Raw genomic sequence first — 16,021 nt, 5'->3', positions numbered from 1 at the left:
CATGTCCCCCGCCAGGCACAGGCACACCCTCCCTCCTCCCCAGGTCTGCTGAAATAAACCCCATTCAGACAAGCCTTCAGTGCCGGTGGGTTGGGACTGCCCTGGTGCCCCAGGGCCCGATGCCCTCCAGAGACGGCCAGACCCACGCGTGCTGCAGCCCGAGATGTCAGCGGTGGGGCTCAGTGGGAGCCCCGGGGGCCCCCACAGCTGGGGACCCCATGGCCTTCCACCCCTTTGTGCTTGTAGCACAGTCTCTGTGCGACGCCAGAGAGTGCGAGAACGGCGGCTGGTGCCAGGCGGAGGGCGGCTCCGCGGTGTGCGTGTGCGCAGCCGGCTACACGGGCGCAGCCTGCGAGATGGGTGAGTGTGCCCCCGGGTGGGAGCAGGGGCGCAGGGTGCCAGGAGCTCAAGGGCTGGCACAGAGCCGGGCACCCACCTCTGCCGCCCCCAGATGTGGACGAGTGCGGCTCTGACCCCTGCCTGAATGGAGGGTCGTGTGTTGACCTGGTGGGGAACTTCACCTGCCTTTGTTCAGAGCCCTTCGAGGGACCTCGCTGCGAGACAGGTAACGGCCACGTGCCCGAAGCCCCCCACCGGTGACAGCAGTCAGCTGCCCCCTTTCCCTCTCGGGGGTGGGGGGGTCTGGTCTGAGCTCTGCTGTCCACGTGCTGGGTAAGGCTGAGCGAATGTCTTCCCCTCTCTGGGCCTGGGCTCCATCCGGAAAATGCAGGTGTGGAGGAGCGCCCTCCCGAGGCCCCTCTCCCGCCTCAGGAGGTAGATTCTTGGCTGTTTGACGTCCCTCCTTCCTACCCCAGACCCCTCGCCTTGCTAGGGAACGAGCCGTGGGCGTCGGGAGGAAAGCTGATCTCTCCTGCAAGCGATGGAGGCTGCTAGCTCCTGTTCCATTGCATACTGTTCTAAGTGCCTGTTGGGACTCGGTAGGTCAGTTAAAAGACCCACGCAGTAAGTTCGGGGCTTTAGCACCTGACATCGCCTTACCTCCCACAGCAGCGGTGCTTGCGTCTCCCCGGTGGGGGGCGCTCGAGACAAGCTCCACTCGATTTGCTTCGAGTCTCAAAACCTAAGAAGGAAATTAGGTTCTACCCGTGAGTAAGGCGCGGATGGACGCTGTGCCCTCCGTTGGCCTTTGGTCGGATGGCCACACGCAGGGCGGGCTGTGTCCTGAGGCGATGGCGAGGCTTCGCGGTGCAGAGGGCGAGAGGGCGGCAGCCTTACCTGCTGCCTGAAATCATCGCGATGTGTCACACGAGATTGTGGTTTAAGTATCAGCGTACTTAACTAAACTCACGCCAGAAAACAGAGCAGTGCTTGCAAAAGACTTTGCAAAGAAACCATGTTTTGTACGAAGAATAATGCAAACGAAAGCAAACAATAGGAAACAACTGACTTGTCTACCCCAGTACAAGCTCATTAGCCACGCTGCACATACAGCGGGAAGCTGGCCAAACGTTGGAGATTATAAAAAGCAGTATCTAGCCTTCTGCTTGTGGCCAACAAGGATTAACTGCCCTGGGAACTTCCCTCTCGCTGTCAACAATGAGAAAACCAGACAAAATATATGAAACAACTGTTTTCAGCCATTGGACAGCAGAAAGTAGAGGGCTGTCATCCCTGAGAGAAGGGAATGAAATGGTGTGAGCCCTACAGTTGCCCCAAGGCTGCCTTGGCGCCGTTTCCAGGCTGCCATGCTGGGGTGGGGCCGGGGAGGAATCCAGACTCCAGCAGTTCCTCTGAGTCTCTGGGTCAAGGAGACAGAGATTCAAATTCAGTGGCTGGAATTTGGGGGAATAATGCCAGCAAGGACAGAGCTACTGAGAGGGGAAGCGGGGAAGGGGAGAGAGCACGAGATTGGCTCTGGAGATCTGCAGGGGGACCCCTTGAGTGTGGGTCGGGTGAAATCTATTGGGCTGGGGAAGAACCACTGGGAGTGGTGAGTCAGACAATTCCTGGAACTCAGACCCGCCTCCCCACCAGCTGGAGTGGAGTGAGCTCTTTGTAGCCAGGGCCAATGCTGAGTAGAGTCCCCAGTGGTATCACCTTAGTAGTGGGGATAAGTAAATGCTAAGCTAACGGCTAATCTGATCTGCCCCAAGAAATCTTAAAAGAAAGTTCGAAAGGATCAAACTGAGCCCAAGTAATTTCACTCTGTGCCAGCATAAAATCCTCCACCCCTTAAAGGAATAATAACAGAGGCCAGAACCCCAAGATACCCAACCAGAAGTTACTATAGGCGCACAAAGGATTGAGAGTACATGACCCAGCCAGGAGTCAAATAGACCAGTAGAAACAGGGGCCAGAGATGACAGAACCAGCAAGTACAAATGTTCAGTTGTCCATCATGAACACGCACCATGTGTTCCTGACTGTTGAGGGAAAAAGACATAATGAGAAGTAGGAGATAGAAAAAAAGAAGCTTCTAGAGATGAAAACTATAATATCTGAATTTTAAAAATACACTGGATGGTGTTAACAGCAGGTTAAGACATCACAGAAGGAAAGATCAATGACCTTGAAGAGAGAAAAGGAAGCAATTCAACATGCAGCCCAGAGACAATAAGACGAAAGGACAGCACCTCCTCAGGGGCCTGTGCACAGACGCCATGCAATGCACTCTGGCAGGTGTGTACCTGGAGTGCCGGAAACGAGGGAGGGGCTGAAGGGGTGCAGAGAAAGTACGTGAAGAAACGGCAGCCAAACACTTTCTAAGTCTGATGAAAATGAAAACCAAACCTCCAAGAAAAGCACGAAGCCACGTCACAGTCAAGCTGCTGAGAACCAGCGACAGACGACCTTAGAAGTAGCCAGAGAGAAAAGGCAGACCGCACCGAGAAACCAGAATGACAACAGCCTCATCAGAGACAACGCAGGTCGGAAGACACTGGGACGACACCCCTCAAGCATGGAAGAAATAAGCTGTCAACCTCGTGCTACACACCCAGCAAAACTCTTCCAGAAATTCAGGTGAAATAAAGATTTTTTCAGACAGCAAAAACAGAGAATTCACCACCAGCATATATGCATTCCAAAAAATGTCTTTTCGACAGAAGAAAAATGGTCCCTGATGAAAATCTGGATGTACACAAAGGAATGAGGAGTTCTGGAAATGGTAAATACATGGGTAAAAATAAAAGACTTTTCTTCTTACTTGTTAATCTTTTTAAAGATATTTTTCAAACAAAGAAATAGCAACATATTTGGGGTTTACAATATACGTAGACATAAAATGTATGACACCAATAGCTTAAAGCAGCCTGTGCAAGCTTTTAAAGGGCCAGATAGTAATATTTTTTTGGCTTTATGAGCCATGTGGTCACAGCTATTCAGCTCTACCAACGTAAGGCGAAAGCAGTGCGCCACAGACTGTGCATAGTGAGTGGGCGTGGCCATGTTCCAGCGATACTTTATTGTTTTAAATGGGTGGCAGGCAAGATTTGGTCTTTGAGCCTTTGCTTATCAACTTCTGGCATAAGGGATAGAAAGGGAGAAATGGAAGTATAATATCGTAAGGTCCTGACATTATATACGAAGTGGTATAATACTGTTTGAAGGTCGACTGTGATAAGTTAAAGGTATACATTGTAAACCCTAGAGCAGCAAGTAAAAAAATAATAATAATGAGTTATAGCCAATAAACCGATCACGGAGATGAAATGGAATCCTAAAAATACTCAATACAGAAGGTATGAAAAGAAGAAAAATGAAGATAAAGAACGCTGGCTGTAACTACCACTGAATATTCAAAGGTACAATTACAAAATACCAGATTTTAGCAGTGGAAAGGAATTCAGGATTCAGAGGATTTAATCCTTAAATAAATACGTAATGTTAACTGAGCAAATGAGTTATATTACTAGCTACCTCTAGTTAATAAATAAAAATAAAAGTGTGCAGAAAAATCTACAGTCATTGAGAAGAAAAAGGAATATATTTTTCTAACTCAAAATGAAAACACAACTTTATATCTTTAAGAATAAATGAAGCCTAGTAGTTAAAGTTTAAATAACTTTTTAGTGGCATTTATGAAATTTTACATATGCTTTCTCACCTTACGATTTCATATAAACAAATGTTTTGTTCACCCAGAAAAAAAAAGAAAAAGGAACAAAGAAGAAGTGGGACAAATAAGAAACAATAGCAAGGTGATGGGTTTAATCCAGTCATATTGGCAATTACATTTAAATGTAAAAATGGTTAAAAACACAAAAGACAGAGATTGTCAAATCGAATTGAAAAGCAAGACCCAACCATATACTTTCTACAAGAAACCTGCTGCCAATAGGAAGACACAGATCATTTTAAAGTAACGGGATGGGTCTCACACTGAGTGCAGCGACCAGTCCTGGACTGAGTGCTGGGAGCGGCTCTGAGGACTCTGACGTAGCAGCGGGCGGGGTGGGGAGAAGCACAGGGGGCGAGTCCTCATCATTTTCCTCTGGTGTCCCCCCGACCCCGCCGCCTGGTCTCAGAGCAACCCCGAAACCAGAAGTCGGCATCAGCGCTGACGGAGAAGCAGGACCCACAGAGGCAGCAGTGGGCGGAGCCTTCCGCTCCAGCCGGGGGAATTCTGGGCTTCACAAGTGTGGGCAAACTCCTGCTGGTTTTCCCTTTCTCTGTCCTCCAGCCACGTGACCCCAGACAGGCGTGCGGTCACAGGAAGTAAGTAGCAGAGTGGGGCCACTAAGCCCAGATTACATGCCAGAGGACGAGATGTGCTGCGGAGGGCGTGGAGGGGGTCTGGGGCGGCAGCCTCATCATGTTCTTTCTGAGCTCCTGGGCTCCCTCAAGTTGGGCGTGTGTAATCTGATAAGCAAAAGACAAACAACTCAGCGGAAACAATGGCGAAGAATGTAAGCAGGAAAGTCACACAGAGAGAAACAAACACCATAAACAGGTGAAAAGAAGCTCAGTCTCACTAATCAAGAAACTACAAATTAAATAAAAATCTAATTTCAGGTTTTGCCCATTAGATTGGTAAGAATTTTGATAGTTGATGGAATCGGGAATTGGAAAGGCTGTGGCAGAATGAGTGCCCCCATTCTCCCCGGGGAGTATTGATTCTATTTTCCTTGAAATTTTTTTTGCAATCGTTCATATGTATTACATTTACAGTTAATTTTTAAACCATAAAATGATGGATAAAAAAATTAAAAATGATACCATTTATTGAAGGACTTAGGTATAAATGTAATAAAGCATTTTCAGGATTTAAATACTGAAAACTACAAAATGCTGATGAAAGAAATCAAAGAAGCTCTCAGTACATAGAGAGACACTATGTTCATGGATTAGAAGACGTAACATCGCAAGTATGTCAGCTCTCCCCAGACCGACCTGTAGGTTTAACACGATCCCAATCAAAATCTCAGCAGGGTTTTTGGTAGCTGCACACAAGCTGATTCTATGATTTATATGGAAAGGCAAAGGAATTAAGATAGCCAAAACAATTTCGACAAAGAAGAATACATTTTAAGGAATCACGCTACCCGGTATTAAGACTTATTATAAACCTACAGTGATCAGGATTATGTGGTATTGGCAAAGGGACAGACACACCAATCAACAGAACAGGAAAGAGGATCCAGAAACAGACCCACACAAACATGGGTATTATTTTTTGAAAAGGTATAAGAGAGATTCAGCAGAAAAAGGATGCATAAAAGCATGGGGACCAGCAAGGACGCAGGGACTGGGCAGCGCTACTCCAACCTAAACACCTCTTATACAAAGATTAACTCAAAATGAATCATAGACCTGAACAGAAAACAGAAAACTGTAACGTTTTTAGAAGAAAACTAAAGATTTTTAGATAGAAAAATCTTTGTGACTCACAGTTAAGCAAAGAGTGCTAAGACAAGACCGCAAAAGCATGCTCTATCAAAACAAAATAGATAAATTGGACTTCATCAAAACTGAAAACTTTTCCTCTGTGAAAGACATGGTTAAGAGAATGAAAAGACAAGCTAAAGACTGGGAGAGGGACTTCCCAGGTGGTGCAGTGGTTAGGACTCAGCGCTCCCAATGCAGGGGGCCCGGGTTCGATCCCTGGTCAGGGAACTAGATCCCACGTGCATGCCGCAGCTAAGAAGTCCACATGCCACAACTAAAGATCCTGCATGCCTCAACTAAGACCCGGGGCAGCCTAAATAAATAAATAAGTGGAAAAAAAAAAAAGACTCGGACCTTAACTAAAAAGGATACACAGAAGGCAAATAAACAGATGAACAAAACTGTTGTCATTAACTATTGGTGAAACGCAAATTAAAGCCACAATGAGATGCCACTGCAAGCCTATGATAATCGCTAAAATAAAAGACACTGACCTGGTGAGGGTACAGAACAACGGGAACTCTCACCTATTTTTGGTGGGAATGCCGAACAGTTTGGCCACTCTGAAATAGTTTGATAGTTTTTTTTATAAAGTTAAACATACACTTACAATATGACCCAGCAATCGCACTCCTAGGTATTAACCCTAAACAAATGAAAACTTATGTCACACAGAACTCTGTACAGGAATGTCTGTAGCATGTCTATAGCCACCAGAAACCGGGAACCCAAACGTCCTTCCCAGGGTGAACGGACACATGAACTGCGGTACCTGTCGACGTGGGACACAACTCGGTCATAAAAAGGACTAATTACTGATGCTTATAACACCTGAGACAGTCCTGGAGGCATGACGCTGAGTGAAAGAAGCCAGTCTCAGAAGAGTACAGGTTGTTTGCTTCCACTTCTCTGGCATCCTTGAAAGGACAAAACTGCAGTGATGAACAGATCAGTAGCTCTAGGGGTTCAGGACGGAGGGGGTCTGTGACCCTGCAGAGAGAAAACAAAGAGGTCTTTGGGATGACGGAACGTCCCGTATCCTGTCCTGTATCCATATACACACAGCTATACATGTGATAAAATTCTTAGGCGTGTCCCTCAAACACAAGTCATTTTACTGTATATTAATTTCAAAGATAAATTCTGAAAAAACATGAGGAAATTGAACATTTAGAAACAAAAAGACTAAAAAGGCAAACACGAATCAGGAGAAGCTGGAGTGGCTGTATTCATATCATTCAGATTAAACTTTTGAGTAGGAGAGCAGCCAGAAATGGGGACCTTTTATAATGACCACGGGCCAGTTCATCAGGAAGACACAATAAATATGCAACACCTAGTAACGCAAATAGAAATACCCAAAGCAACAGCTGGCAGAGCTACAAGGGGAGACAGATCCCCCGTCACAGGCGGGGCTTTCGGCGGAACTCCTATCTCGGTGGCCCAGAGCATACAAGCATGGGGACCAGCGAGGACGCGGGGACTGGGCAGCGCTGCCAGCCGACCTGGCCCGACTGACAGTCACGGACACCCACGTTCCTTCCAGGACTCACGGAGCCTTCACTATGACAGACCATCCTGTCGGCCATAAAATAAGGCTCAATAAATTGAAAAGGACTGTGTTCTCTGACCACAGCAAAATTAAACTAGAAATCGGCAGCAGAAAGATAACTTAAAGGTAAAAATCCCAAATCTTTAACTAACAGAGATGCTGGATGGGAAATGTCTGGAGGCTCTGGCCTCAGCTGGGCCCTTTGGTGCACACCGTGGGGCTCCCTCCTCACTCTGGCTTCTCATTCTGCTCCAGAGAAGGGGCTCGGGGACTGAGGGGCCGCTAGAGGTCAGTTTCCGGGCGCTCGGCACTAAGGACAGAGGTTAAGACACCTCCTCTCCGACCCGAGGCCCCATCCTCGCCGTGCTCTCTGCGCGGCCTCGGGTGACCTCCGTCTTTCTTGCAGGAAGCCACCCGGTGCCTGACGCCTGCCTCTCGGCCCCCTGCCAGAACGGGGGCACCTGTGTGGATGCGGACCAGGGCTACGTGTGCGAATGCCCCGAAGGCTTCATGGGCCTTGACTGCAGGGAGAGTGCGTGTGGGCCGGGCTGCCGGGGCCCCGTGGGGTGTGCACGCAAACCCCCATGAGAGAGGCTGTGGGGAGCGGGGAGAGGGGCTACACGGCGGGGTTTACGGGACGGTGGTCAGGAGAGGGCACCCCGACATTGGAGGCTCCTCCCTCCCTCCCTCCGTGGCAGGAACCCCCAACAACTGTGAGTGCCGCAATGGTGGCAGGTGCCTGGGGGCTAACACCACCCTCTGCCAGTGCCCTCCGGGCTTCTTTGGGCTCCTCTGCGAATTTGGTAGGTGCCCAGGGCTGGGATGGGGGCGCCCTTCCTGCCTGGACCCTGAGAATCCCCACAACCACCGTGTAAGTGGTGGCTTGGGCCTGGGCCCGGACCCGCATGGCGGGCCCCGGGGGGTGGGGTGGGGAGGCCACAAAGGTGCCCGAACCTGGTCACCCGGGCAGCTCGGTCCTTCTCAAGGACACACGGTCTCCAGGGAGACACGCGGGGACGTGAGACGGGCTCACCCCTTCCCTGCAGAGGTCACGGCCATGCCCTGCAACGTGAACACGCAGTGCCCCGACGGCGGCCACTGCATGGAGTACGGCGGGAGCTACCTGTGCGTCTGCCACACCGACCACAACGTCAGCCACTGTGAGTGGGGGAGGTGCGGGCACCAGCCTGCGAGGCCGGGGTCCTGCCCAGAAGCCGGGGTGGGGGGTGGGGGAGAAGGCAGTGGGCGCAGCAGGAGGGGGCCCTCGAGGGGACCTGGGGGTGGATGGCCTGGCCGTGCGCATGTGCCACGCCGCACCTGCCTGAGCCCCGGGCTTAGGTGCTAGAACGTTAACGTGCACCTGACGAGCACCTGCAGAGAAACAGGTTCACCCCGCGTATCTGTTAGTGCGCGGATGACCAGTGACTTAGGTAGTGAGTGACTACACGTGATGGTGGTGCTGGTGGTGACGATACCAAGACCCTCGTGGACCACAGCTCAGTCCCAGCTCACGTAAGAGTGAGGATGAACTCTGGAAGAATCAGAAATACAAGAAATTCCAGGGCGGACCTTAGAGCCCAGCGTGAAGAATCAAGACCTTGGCCTTGGTTCCAGCCAGGACCTCAGGGTGATTGCCCTCTGTCCCCGCAGCGCTGCCGTCCCCCTGCGACTCGGACCCCTGCTTCAACGGAGGCTCCTGTGATGCCCACGATGACTCCTACACGTGCGAGTGCCCGCGGGGCTTCCACGGCCGGCACTGCGAGAAAGGTGGGGCGCGGCAGCACTCGAGGGGGCGGGGGGCTGGCGGGGCCGCCACCCCGGCTGCCCCTGCGCCTCTCGCTCATCACAGCGCTTTCCTCACGACGGGCTTCCTTTCCTGCTCAGTGTTCTTCCAAGTGGATTTTAGAATCACTGATTTTTTAAAAATTCATTAGGACTTTGTTAAATTGAGTGCAGTTGGAGAATGTCAACGTTTTACAACATTTAGCCAGTTAAGAACGTGAGCACTCTTCTGTAAACACACAGCAGGCGTCACTGTGCTCGACAGCACCCACCCAGGGCCGTCTCTTCCACGCAGTTTGAAGCAACGCTCAGAACTCTTTTCAGTGACCCAGGCGCCCCCTTGGTCAGAGCCCGACCCCGTGTTGCCCGGCCCATTCTCCTGGGCTCGGCACCCAGCCCACATCCAGCCCTGCAGCCTTCCCACTGCCCTCACTCGTCCCGAGGGCTGAAGCCTGGACCTTTACCTGCACGCCTCTGCCGCTCCCACGGTGGCCCTGAGGGCAGCCCCCGGCACTCTGACCACGGAGCCCCTGCGGCCACCCCACCCCTGTAGCCGGAGGAGGGCTTTCCGGAGAGTAGGCCTCGTCCTCTGCAAGGACCACTGAGGTCCGTCACCCTCGGCAAAGGCATCCCGGAGAGCGGACACGGAGGGACACGGGGTGGGGTGGCCGGAACTTGGGCTGGCAGCCTGGGAGGCCCCACAGGATGCGGGGCGACAAGCGGCCCCCTGAGCCTGGGGGCAGGCCCCCTCCTGCCTCACGTCCCCCCCAGGCGTCGAGGAGGCCAAGCGCCTAAACTCCTGGCTGGGCTGTGAAGGTGCAGCTCCTCCAGCCCGGGCGGGCGGCCGGGGCCCCGCACGTCCAAGGAGGTGCCCACAGGAAAGGTACAGAAAACAGGAAAATCAGAGCCACAGCAGGGCTCCCAGCCCGGTCCTGGATGCCAGCTCCCCACCGGGCAGGAAGGCGGGGCCAGCTCTCCTGGCCCTCCAGCGGAGCCTGAGGCAGGGAAGAGAGGGCGGGCAGGCGGGCAGAGGGCCCCCGAGGCCGAGGGGCTGCACGTGGCTGGCTCGGCCCCCCTGAAGCTGGGCCTCGGGCTCCGCCGAGAGGCAGGCCTGGGCGCGTGGGGCCCAGCGGTGCCTGAGGACGGAGAAGGCTCGCGCGGGGCGTCGTGGGCACTGCGGGGCCGGGAAGCTGGCCCTGCTTTACCCGCCTCTCTGTCTCTGTCTGTCCCTCCTCCAGCCCGGCCGCGCCTGTGCAGCTCGGGGCCCTGCAGGAACGGCGGCACGTGCAAGGAAGCGGGCGGCGAGTACCGCTGCGACTGCCCCTACCGCTTCACCGGAAGGCACTGCGAGATCGGTGCGGCCCCAGCCAGTGGGGATCAGCCTGTAGAGAGTGGGGAGGAGCCAGGCCCCGACCCAGGACCCCCGACCCTGCCACCGTGCGTCTGCTTGTCAGGAGCGTCCCCGCCAAGGCCCCAGCTCTGGGATGTCGAGGGATCAGGGAAGGGGCAGGGGTGGTGGACGCATGACCCCCGACCCCGCCCGATGGGTGCCTCCTGCTTCCAGGGAAGCCAGACTCATGCGCCTCTGGCCCCTGTCACAACGGCGGCACCTGCTTCCACTACATCGGCAAATACAAGTGTGACTGTCCCCCAGGCTTCTCGGGACGGCACTGCGAGATCGGTAAGGGGGGCGGAGGCCAGCGGGCCAGGGCGCAGACAAGAAGACGGGCCCGGTGGGCAGGGATGGCCCGACCACGGAGGCGTGGGAGGCGGAGCTGGGGCGAGAGACGGGACGCTCTCCTGCAGCCCCGAGGCCTTTGGGGAGGACTCGGTGGTGGGTGACAGGGACTCCCTGCACCCTTGCAGCCCCCTCTCCCTGCTTCCGGAGCCCGTGCATGAATGGGGGCACCTGCGAGGCCCTGGGGACAGACTTCTCCTGCCACTGTCAAGCAGGGTACACCGGACGCCGGTGCCAGGCAGGTGAGAGGGCTGGGGGTCCTCCTCTCCCTGAAGGGCAGAGCAGGGCCCAGCAGGGGGCCGAAGGGAGGGATGGGAAAGAAGGAAAGGAGACCTCTGAGAAGCCCATTCTGGAAGGCACGGCGCCTTCACCCCGGGATGGGCTGTGTGGGGAGCGAGGGCCCCAGGCCGTGCAGCCCGGCGGAGCCAAGGGCAGAGCAGCACGGGGGGCCGGCAGGCACCCCACGGGGCAGGACAGGGCTGCTGTGTCCTTGTAGAGGTGGACTGCGGCCCGCCCGAGGAGGTGACACACGCCACCCTGCGCTTCAATGGCACCCGGCTGGGCTCGGTGGCCCTCTACTCGTGTGACCGAGGCTATAGCCCGAGCACCTCCAACCACATCCGCGTCTGCCAGCCGCAGGGCGTCTGGAGCGAGCCTCCCCAGTGCCACGGTGACCTGGGGGCCCTCTGGGGTGGGTGGGTGGGTGCACAGGGCCAAGCCCTCCCCGCCCCGGGCCGAGTGGAAGAGCACAGGGGCTGCAGTTCTGACCCTGGCCTGCGCCTCCTCCCTTTGGTATCCTCTGTGCAAAGTGAGGCCAAAACCGTGTGGTGATGGTGGTGATGACCAGTGCCAGCTCCACTCTGTACCCTGTCTAAGGGCTTCCCTGTCCTCAGAGCATCCCAGAGCATGGGGTCCAGCACCCACACGCCCACTCTGCAGAGGAAGCCGCCGAGGCCAAGAGGTAGCCCAAAGGCAGAGCCCCGAAGAAGCAGATCAGGGTTCAGGCCTCACCTCCCGCTCCCAGCCCCACCCAGACCTGTGGAATCAGACCCTGCGTTTGAACAAGGTCCCCACGAGCCCCCATAGCACTTTGAGGGCTGTTGCTCTAGACAGTGTTGCCTCCAGGGCCCTACAGTGCGCCAGGGTGCACGGCCTGCAGGCGAGGCCCCCCGACCCACGCCCCTGGAGACAGGGGCGCCGCGGACACCACCGCAGGCATGTGGCATTAATTCAAAGCATCCCAGACTCTGTTCATCAGAAAATCTGTGTGATGGTAACACATTTTTCATGAAAGAAAGGTTTTTAAACGAAGTAGCTTAGGGACAGTGACAGCACCCAGAGATGGGAGGGGCACATAACACATTTCTATCTCCCAAATGCCCTGCGAGGCCCAGTCGGACCTGGGCGGCCCTATCAGGTGAAGAGTTCCAGAAAACAGGTGGAGACCACCTGGCTTCAAGCATCTTCCTTCACTCCTGTCCTTCCAAGCCCCCCAGGGCTGGTGGTTACTGTCTAGGAGGCCACCCCTGGCCCAGTGCCACTTCTCCTCAACATGCCATCAGATGAGGAGTGGGTACCACCAGGGAACGCGCACCCATAAGCCAAGATATCAAGACACCCAACAAGTACGGCCACCTCCGAAACAACAGTAAAGTCCAGACGACATATACTATTGGGGGTAGAAGTATAGAAGATAAATAAGAATATAAGATAAGCATGACAAACATACAAAAGGAAACATGGCACTGGCCATAAAAAAATGGATCAATATATAATCTTTTAAAAGAAAGCAGAAATAACAAGATTGAAAAACTATAATAGTTGAAGTAACAGACACAACTTACAAATGGATACGGACGAAGACTTAAGTTAATGCGTGGACAGATCGGCGTGCGGGGCTGTACGAGAGAGAAGCAGGGCAACGCTCAAATCAAAAGACAACGCAGGCGCTGAGGAGGGTAGGAGTGCTGACGCTGAGGTGACAGGAATCCCAGAGTGAGGAGGAAACGTGGGAGCAGCTGTGGAGTAATCCCCAGAATTACTGGTGAATGACCAGAGGCTGAAAGGGCCTGCAGGACATCAAACAGGAGAAAAGGGAGACATTAGACACATTATAATAAAAGTTAAGAAAATCAGAGAAAAACAGAAAAAAAGAATCTTTAAAACATCCAGAGAGAAAAAAGGAACGAGAATCAGATCGGCACCGGGCTTCTCAGCAGCGGACATCAGCAGTGAGATAATAAAACGGTATTTGTAACATACTGAGGTGATCCATTCAGTTAGGATATAGACAGTTAGAAAATACCATCAGTCTCACTGTAACATAAAGGAAACACCGGAGAACCCATAAGATCATACCTTTTAACCTATCAGAGAGCTGAGGATGCAAAGAAGTTTTCTCACAAGGAAACACCAGGCCCAAACAATGCTATGGGTGAATTCCACCAAACTGCCGAGAAACAGATTGTTGCAGCGTGATACAGGCTCTTCCGGGGAGTAGAAAGGAGTATGCCCCAACCCACTGTGTGAGGCCAGGATAACCGTAAACCAACACTAGATATGGACAGTTGGAGAAAGTAAAATTAGGGGTCCATTAAACAGACGCAGGAATTTGACAGTCTATAAAGACTATATACACCATTATCAAGTTGGGTTATTGCGAAAATAGTTTGATATTAGAAAAATCTACAGTAAACCAACTGAAGGAGAAAAATCATGTAAGAATCTCAAAGAATGCATAATAATCATTTGATAGAATTCATACCTATTCATGAAACAAATTCTTACCAAATAAGGAATAAAAAAGTACTTCCTCATCCAGATAAAAATAACATGATACACACACCCTTCTAGTACCATGTGGTGTAAAATAATATAGAATCTTATTGGAAGGAAAACTTAGAAGAGAGAAATAGCAGAGCCCCCATAGCCCCCACGTGTTCATTACCCCACAGAGAGGTGTGCTTAGGCCAGGCACAGGCTGGACACACCACCTGAAGCACAACAGTTACACTCCACATATTTATAGAAGAAGGGGTACAGACTACATCAAGAGAGCGGTGGAACGATGTGTTCCTGACCCTTGTTATACAGGGGAGGATCTGGAATTCAAAAGATGTTCTTCTGTTGAACTGACGCAGACAGGCTGAGCTGCCAACAGGAGGAAGGAAGTCAGCTTCCGAGGCAGGTTTACTACACCTCTCCTCAAACCCAGAATACACAGTATCCTAAGTAGACAAACATTCCCCTGAAAATTCAGAACAAGACAAGGATGCCCGTTATCTCCAAGTCTAATCAGTATTACACTGGCAGTACTAGGCCATGCAATAAAGTAAGAAAAAGAAATTAAAGTCATGAAAATGCTGAAGGAGGAAGTAAAAATGTCAGTATTTGCAGCTGATATGGTTGTCTTTACAGGAAAACTTCTAAAAGTGATAGGAAATGGAACATGTTTAGTAGATATAGGTATTATAACAAAATTCATTGCATTTTTATTTATCAATAACAAACAATTATAAAATATAATTATAAAAAAGACGTGCAGAGAAAACCAATGAAACCAAAAGCTGATTCCTTGTAAAGGTCAATAAAAATAATTAAATCTCTAGCTAGACTCATCAAGGAAAACAAAGAAAAGAAAAATTAGCAATATCAGAATGAAAGAGGAGACATCAGTAAAGATCGTACCAGCATTTAAAGGACAGGGAGATATTGTGAGCAACTTTAAGCCAATATATCTCACAACTTAGAGAAAACGATGAATACTACCTTGAAAGACACAAATAACCACAACTGACACAAGAATAAATAGAAAATGTGAATAGCCCCATAGCTATGAAATACATTTAAGTTGTAATTTAAAACTCTCCTGCAAAGAAAATGGCAAGACCAGACTGCCTCACCGAGTTCTATTGAACATTTAAGAAAGGAATAATACTATATACGGAGCTCTTTCAGAAAATGTAGGAGGAAGGAACACTTCTCAACTCATTTTATGAGACCAGTATTGCCTTTACACCAAAACCAGAGACATTACACACATGAAATTACAGACTAATATTCCTCATGAGCAAAGCACAAAAGTCCTAATAAAATATGACGAAAATCAAACCCAGTACTTCATCCAAAGGATAATACAGCCTGACCAAGAGGGAACCACCTCAGAGCACAGGTTGGTTTAACATTTGAAAATCAATAAATGTAATTCACCACATTAGGAGATAAAGGAGGAAACCATATGATCATCTCAATAGATGCAGAAAAATCATTTGACAAAATTCAACTATTATTTTAAAAACTCTTAGTAAACTGAGTAGAAAAAAAGTTCTTCAACCTGATAAAGGGCATCCATGAAAAAGTCAACAGCGAACAAAATACTTAATGGTGAAAACTTCCTGCTGTAGTCAGTAATACGGCAAAGGTGTCCCTTTCACCAGTTCCTTCCAACGTTGTCCTGGAGGTCCTAGACAGTGCCATAGACAAGAAAAGGGGGAAAAGCCATCTCTATTGGGCAGGAAGGAGTAAAGATGACACAATCGTCCACATAGAAAATTCTAAGAGATCCTACAAAAGAAGCTATAGAGCTAATAAGTGAATTCAGCTAGATCACAGGATACAGGGTCAATACACAGAACCAATTATATTTTCATATTCTAGCTGTGAAGACTTGGAAAATGAAGTGAAACAATATTATGTACAATAGCATCAAAAATGATAATTTTTATATGTGTGAAATGAATTATAGACATAAATGTAAAAGATAAAACTATAAACTTCTGAAAGAAAGCATATGAGAAAATCTTCATGACAACTGGAATAAAATGGTTACGTACTCGGGAAAATATTACGCTGTTTCCCTACTTCTCACCATACACAACAATTAATTCCAGATGGATTAAGGACTTAAATGGGTTTTTTTTAAGTATATGATTTTGTATAGAAAATGTAGGTAATATCTTTTTGGCCTTGGGGTAGGGAAAGATTCCTTAAGCCACAGAAAGCACTAACTATAAAAGGAAAAAATGGACAACTAGACTAGCTAAAATTGAGGAATTTAAATTCATTGGCCTTAAGAAAATCAAATATAAGCTACAAACTGGGAG

General features: G+C 50.6%; 1 protein-coding gene across 12 annotated transcripts in view; it reads left to right on the top strand.

The window, feature by feature from the left end:
- Positions 1–16,021, top strand: part of SNED1 (sushi, nidogen and EGF like domains 1) — an 89,680-nt gene that overhangs the window by 41,655 nt on the left and 32,004 nt on the right. For 7 of the 12 annotated variants that reach the window (XM_027116423.1, XM_027116414.1, XM_027116469.1 and 4 more), the window contains 9 exons: positions 452–565; positions 7,806–7,931; positions 8,098–8,202; positions 8,446–8,559; positions 9,050–9,166; positions 10,420–10,536; positions 10,746–10,862; positions 11,048–11,161; positions 11,416–11,589. In XM_027116423.1, coding sequence (XP_026972224.1) covers positions 452–565; positions 7,806–7,931; positions 8,098–8,202; positions 8,446–8,559; positions 9,050–9,166; positions 10,420–10,536; positions 10,746–10,862; positions 11,048–11,161; positions 11,416–11,589 — 1,098 coding nt within the window. Of the gene's footprint in view, positions 1–246; positions 361–451; positions 566–7,805; positions 7,932–8,097; positions 8,203–8,445; positions 8,560–9,049; positions 9,167–10,419; positions 10,537–10,745; positions 10,863–11,047; positions 11,162–11,415; positions 11,590–16,021 lie in introns of all 12 variants that reach the window. The other 5 variants (XM_027116480.1, XM_027116459.1, XM_027116498.1 and 2 more) reach the window with 4 other exon arrangements.

The sequence above is a fragment of the Aethalodelphis obliquidens genome, unplaced genomic scaffold, assembly GCF_003676395.1.
Source record: "Aethalodelphis obliquidens isolate GAN/ISIS:26980383/991018 unplaced genomic scaffold, ASM367639v1 scaffold2, whole genome shotgun sequence".
NCBI classification, from domain to species: domain Eukaryota; kingdom Metazoa; phylum Chordata; class Mammalia; order Artiodactyla; family Delphinidae; genus Aethalodelphis; species Aethalodelphis obliquidens.
Note: the sequence above shows the minus strand (reverse complement) of the source record. Positions and strands in the feature narration are given on the sequence as shown.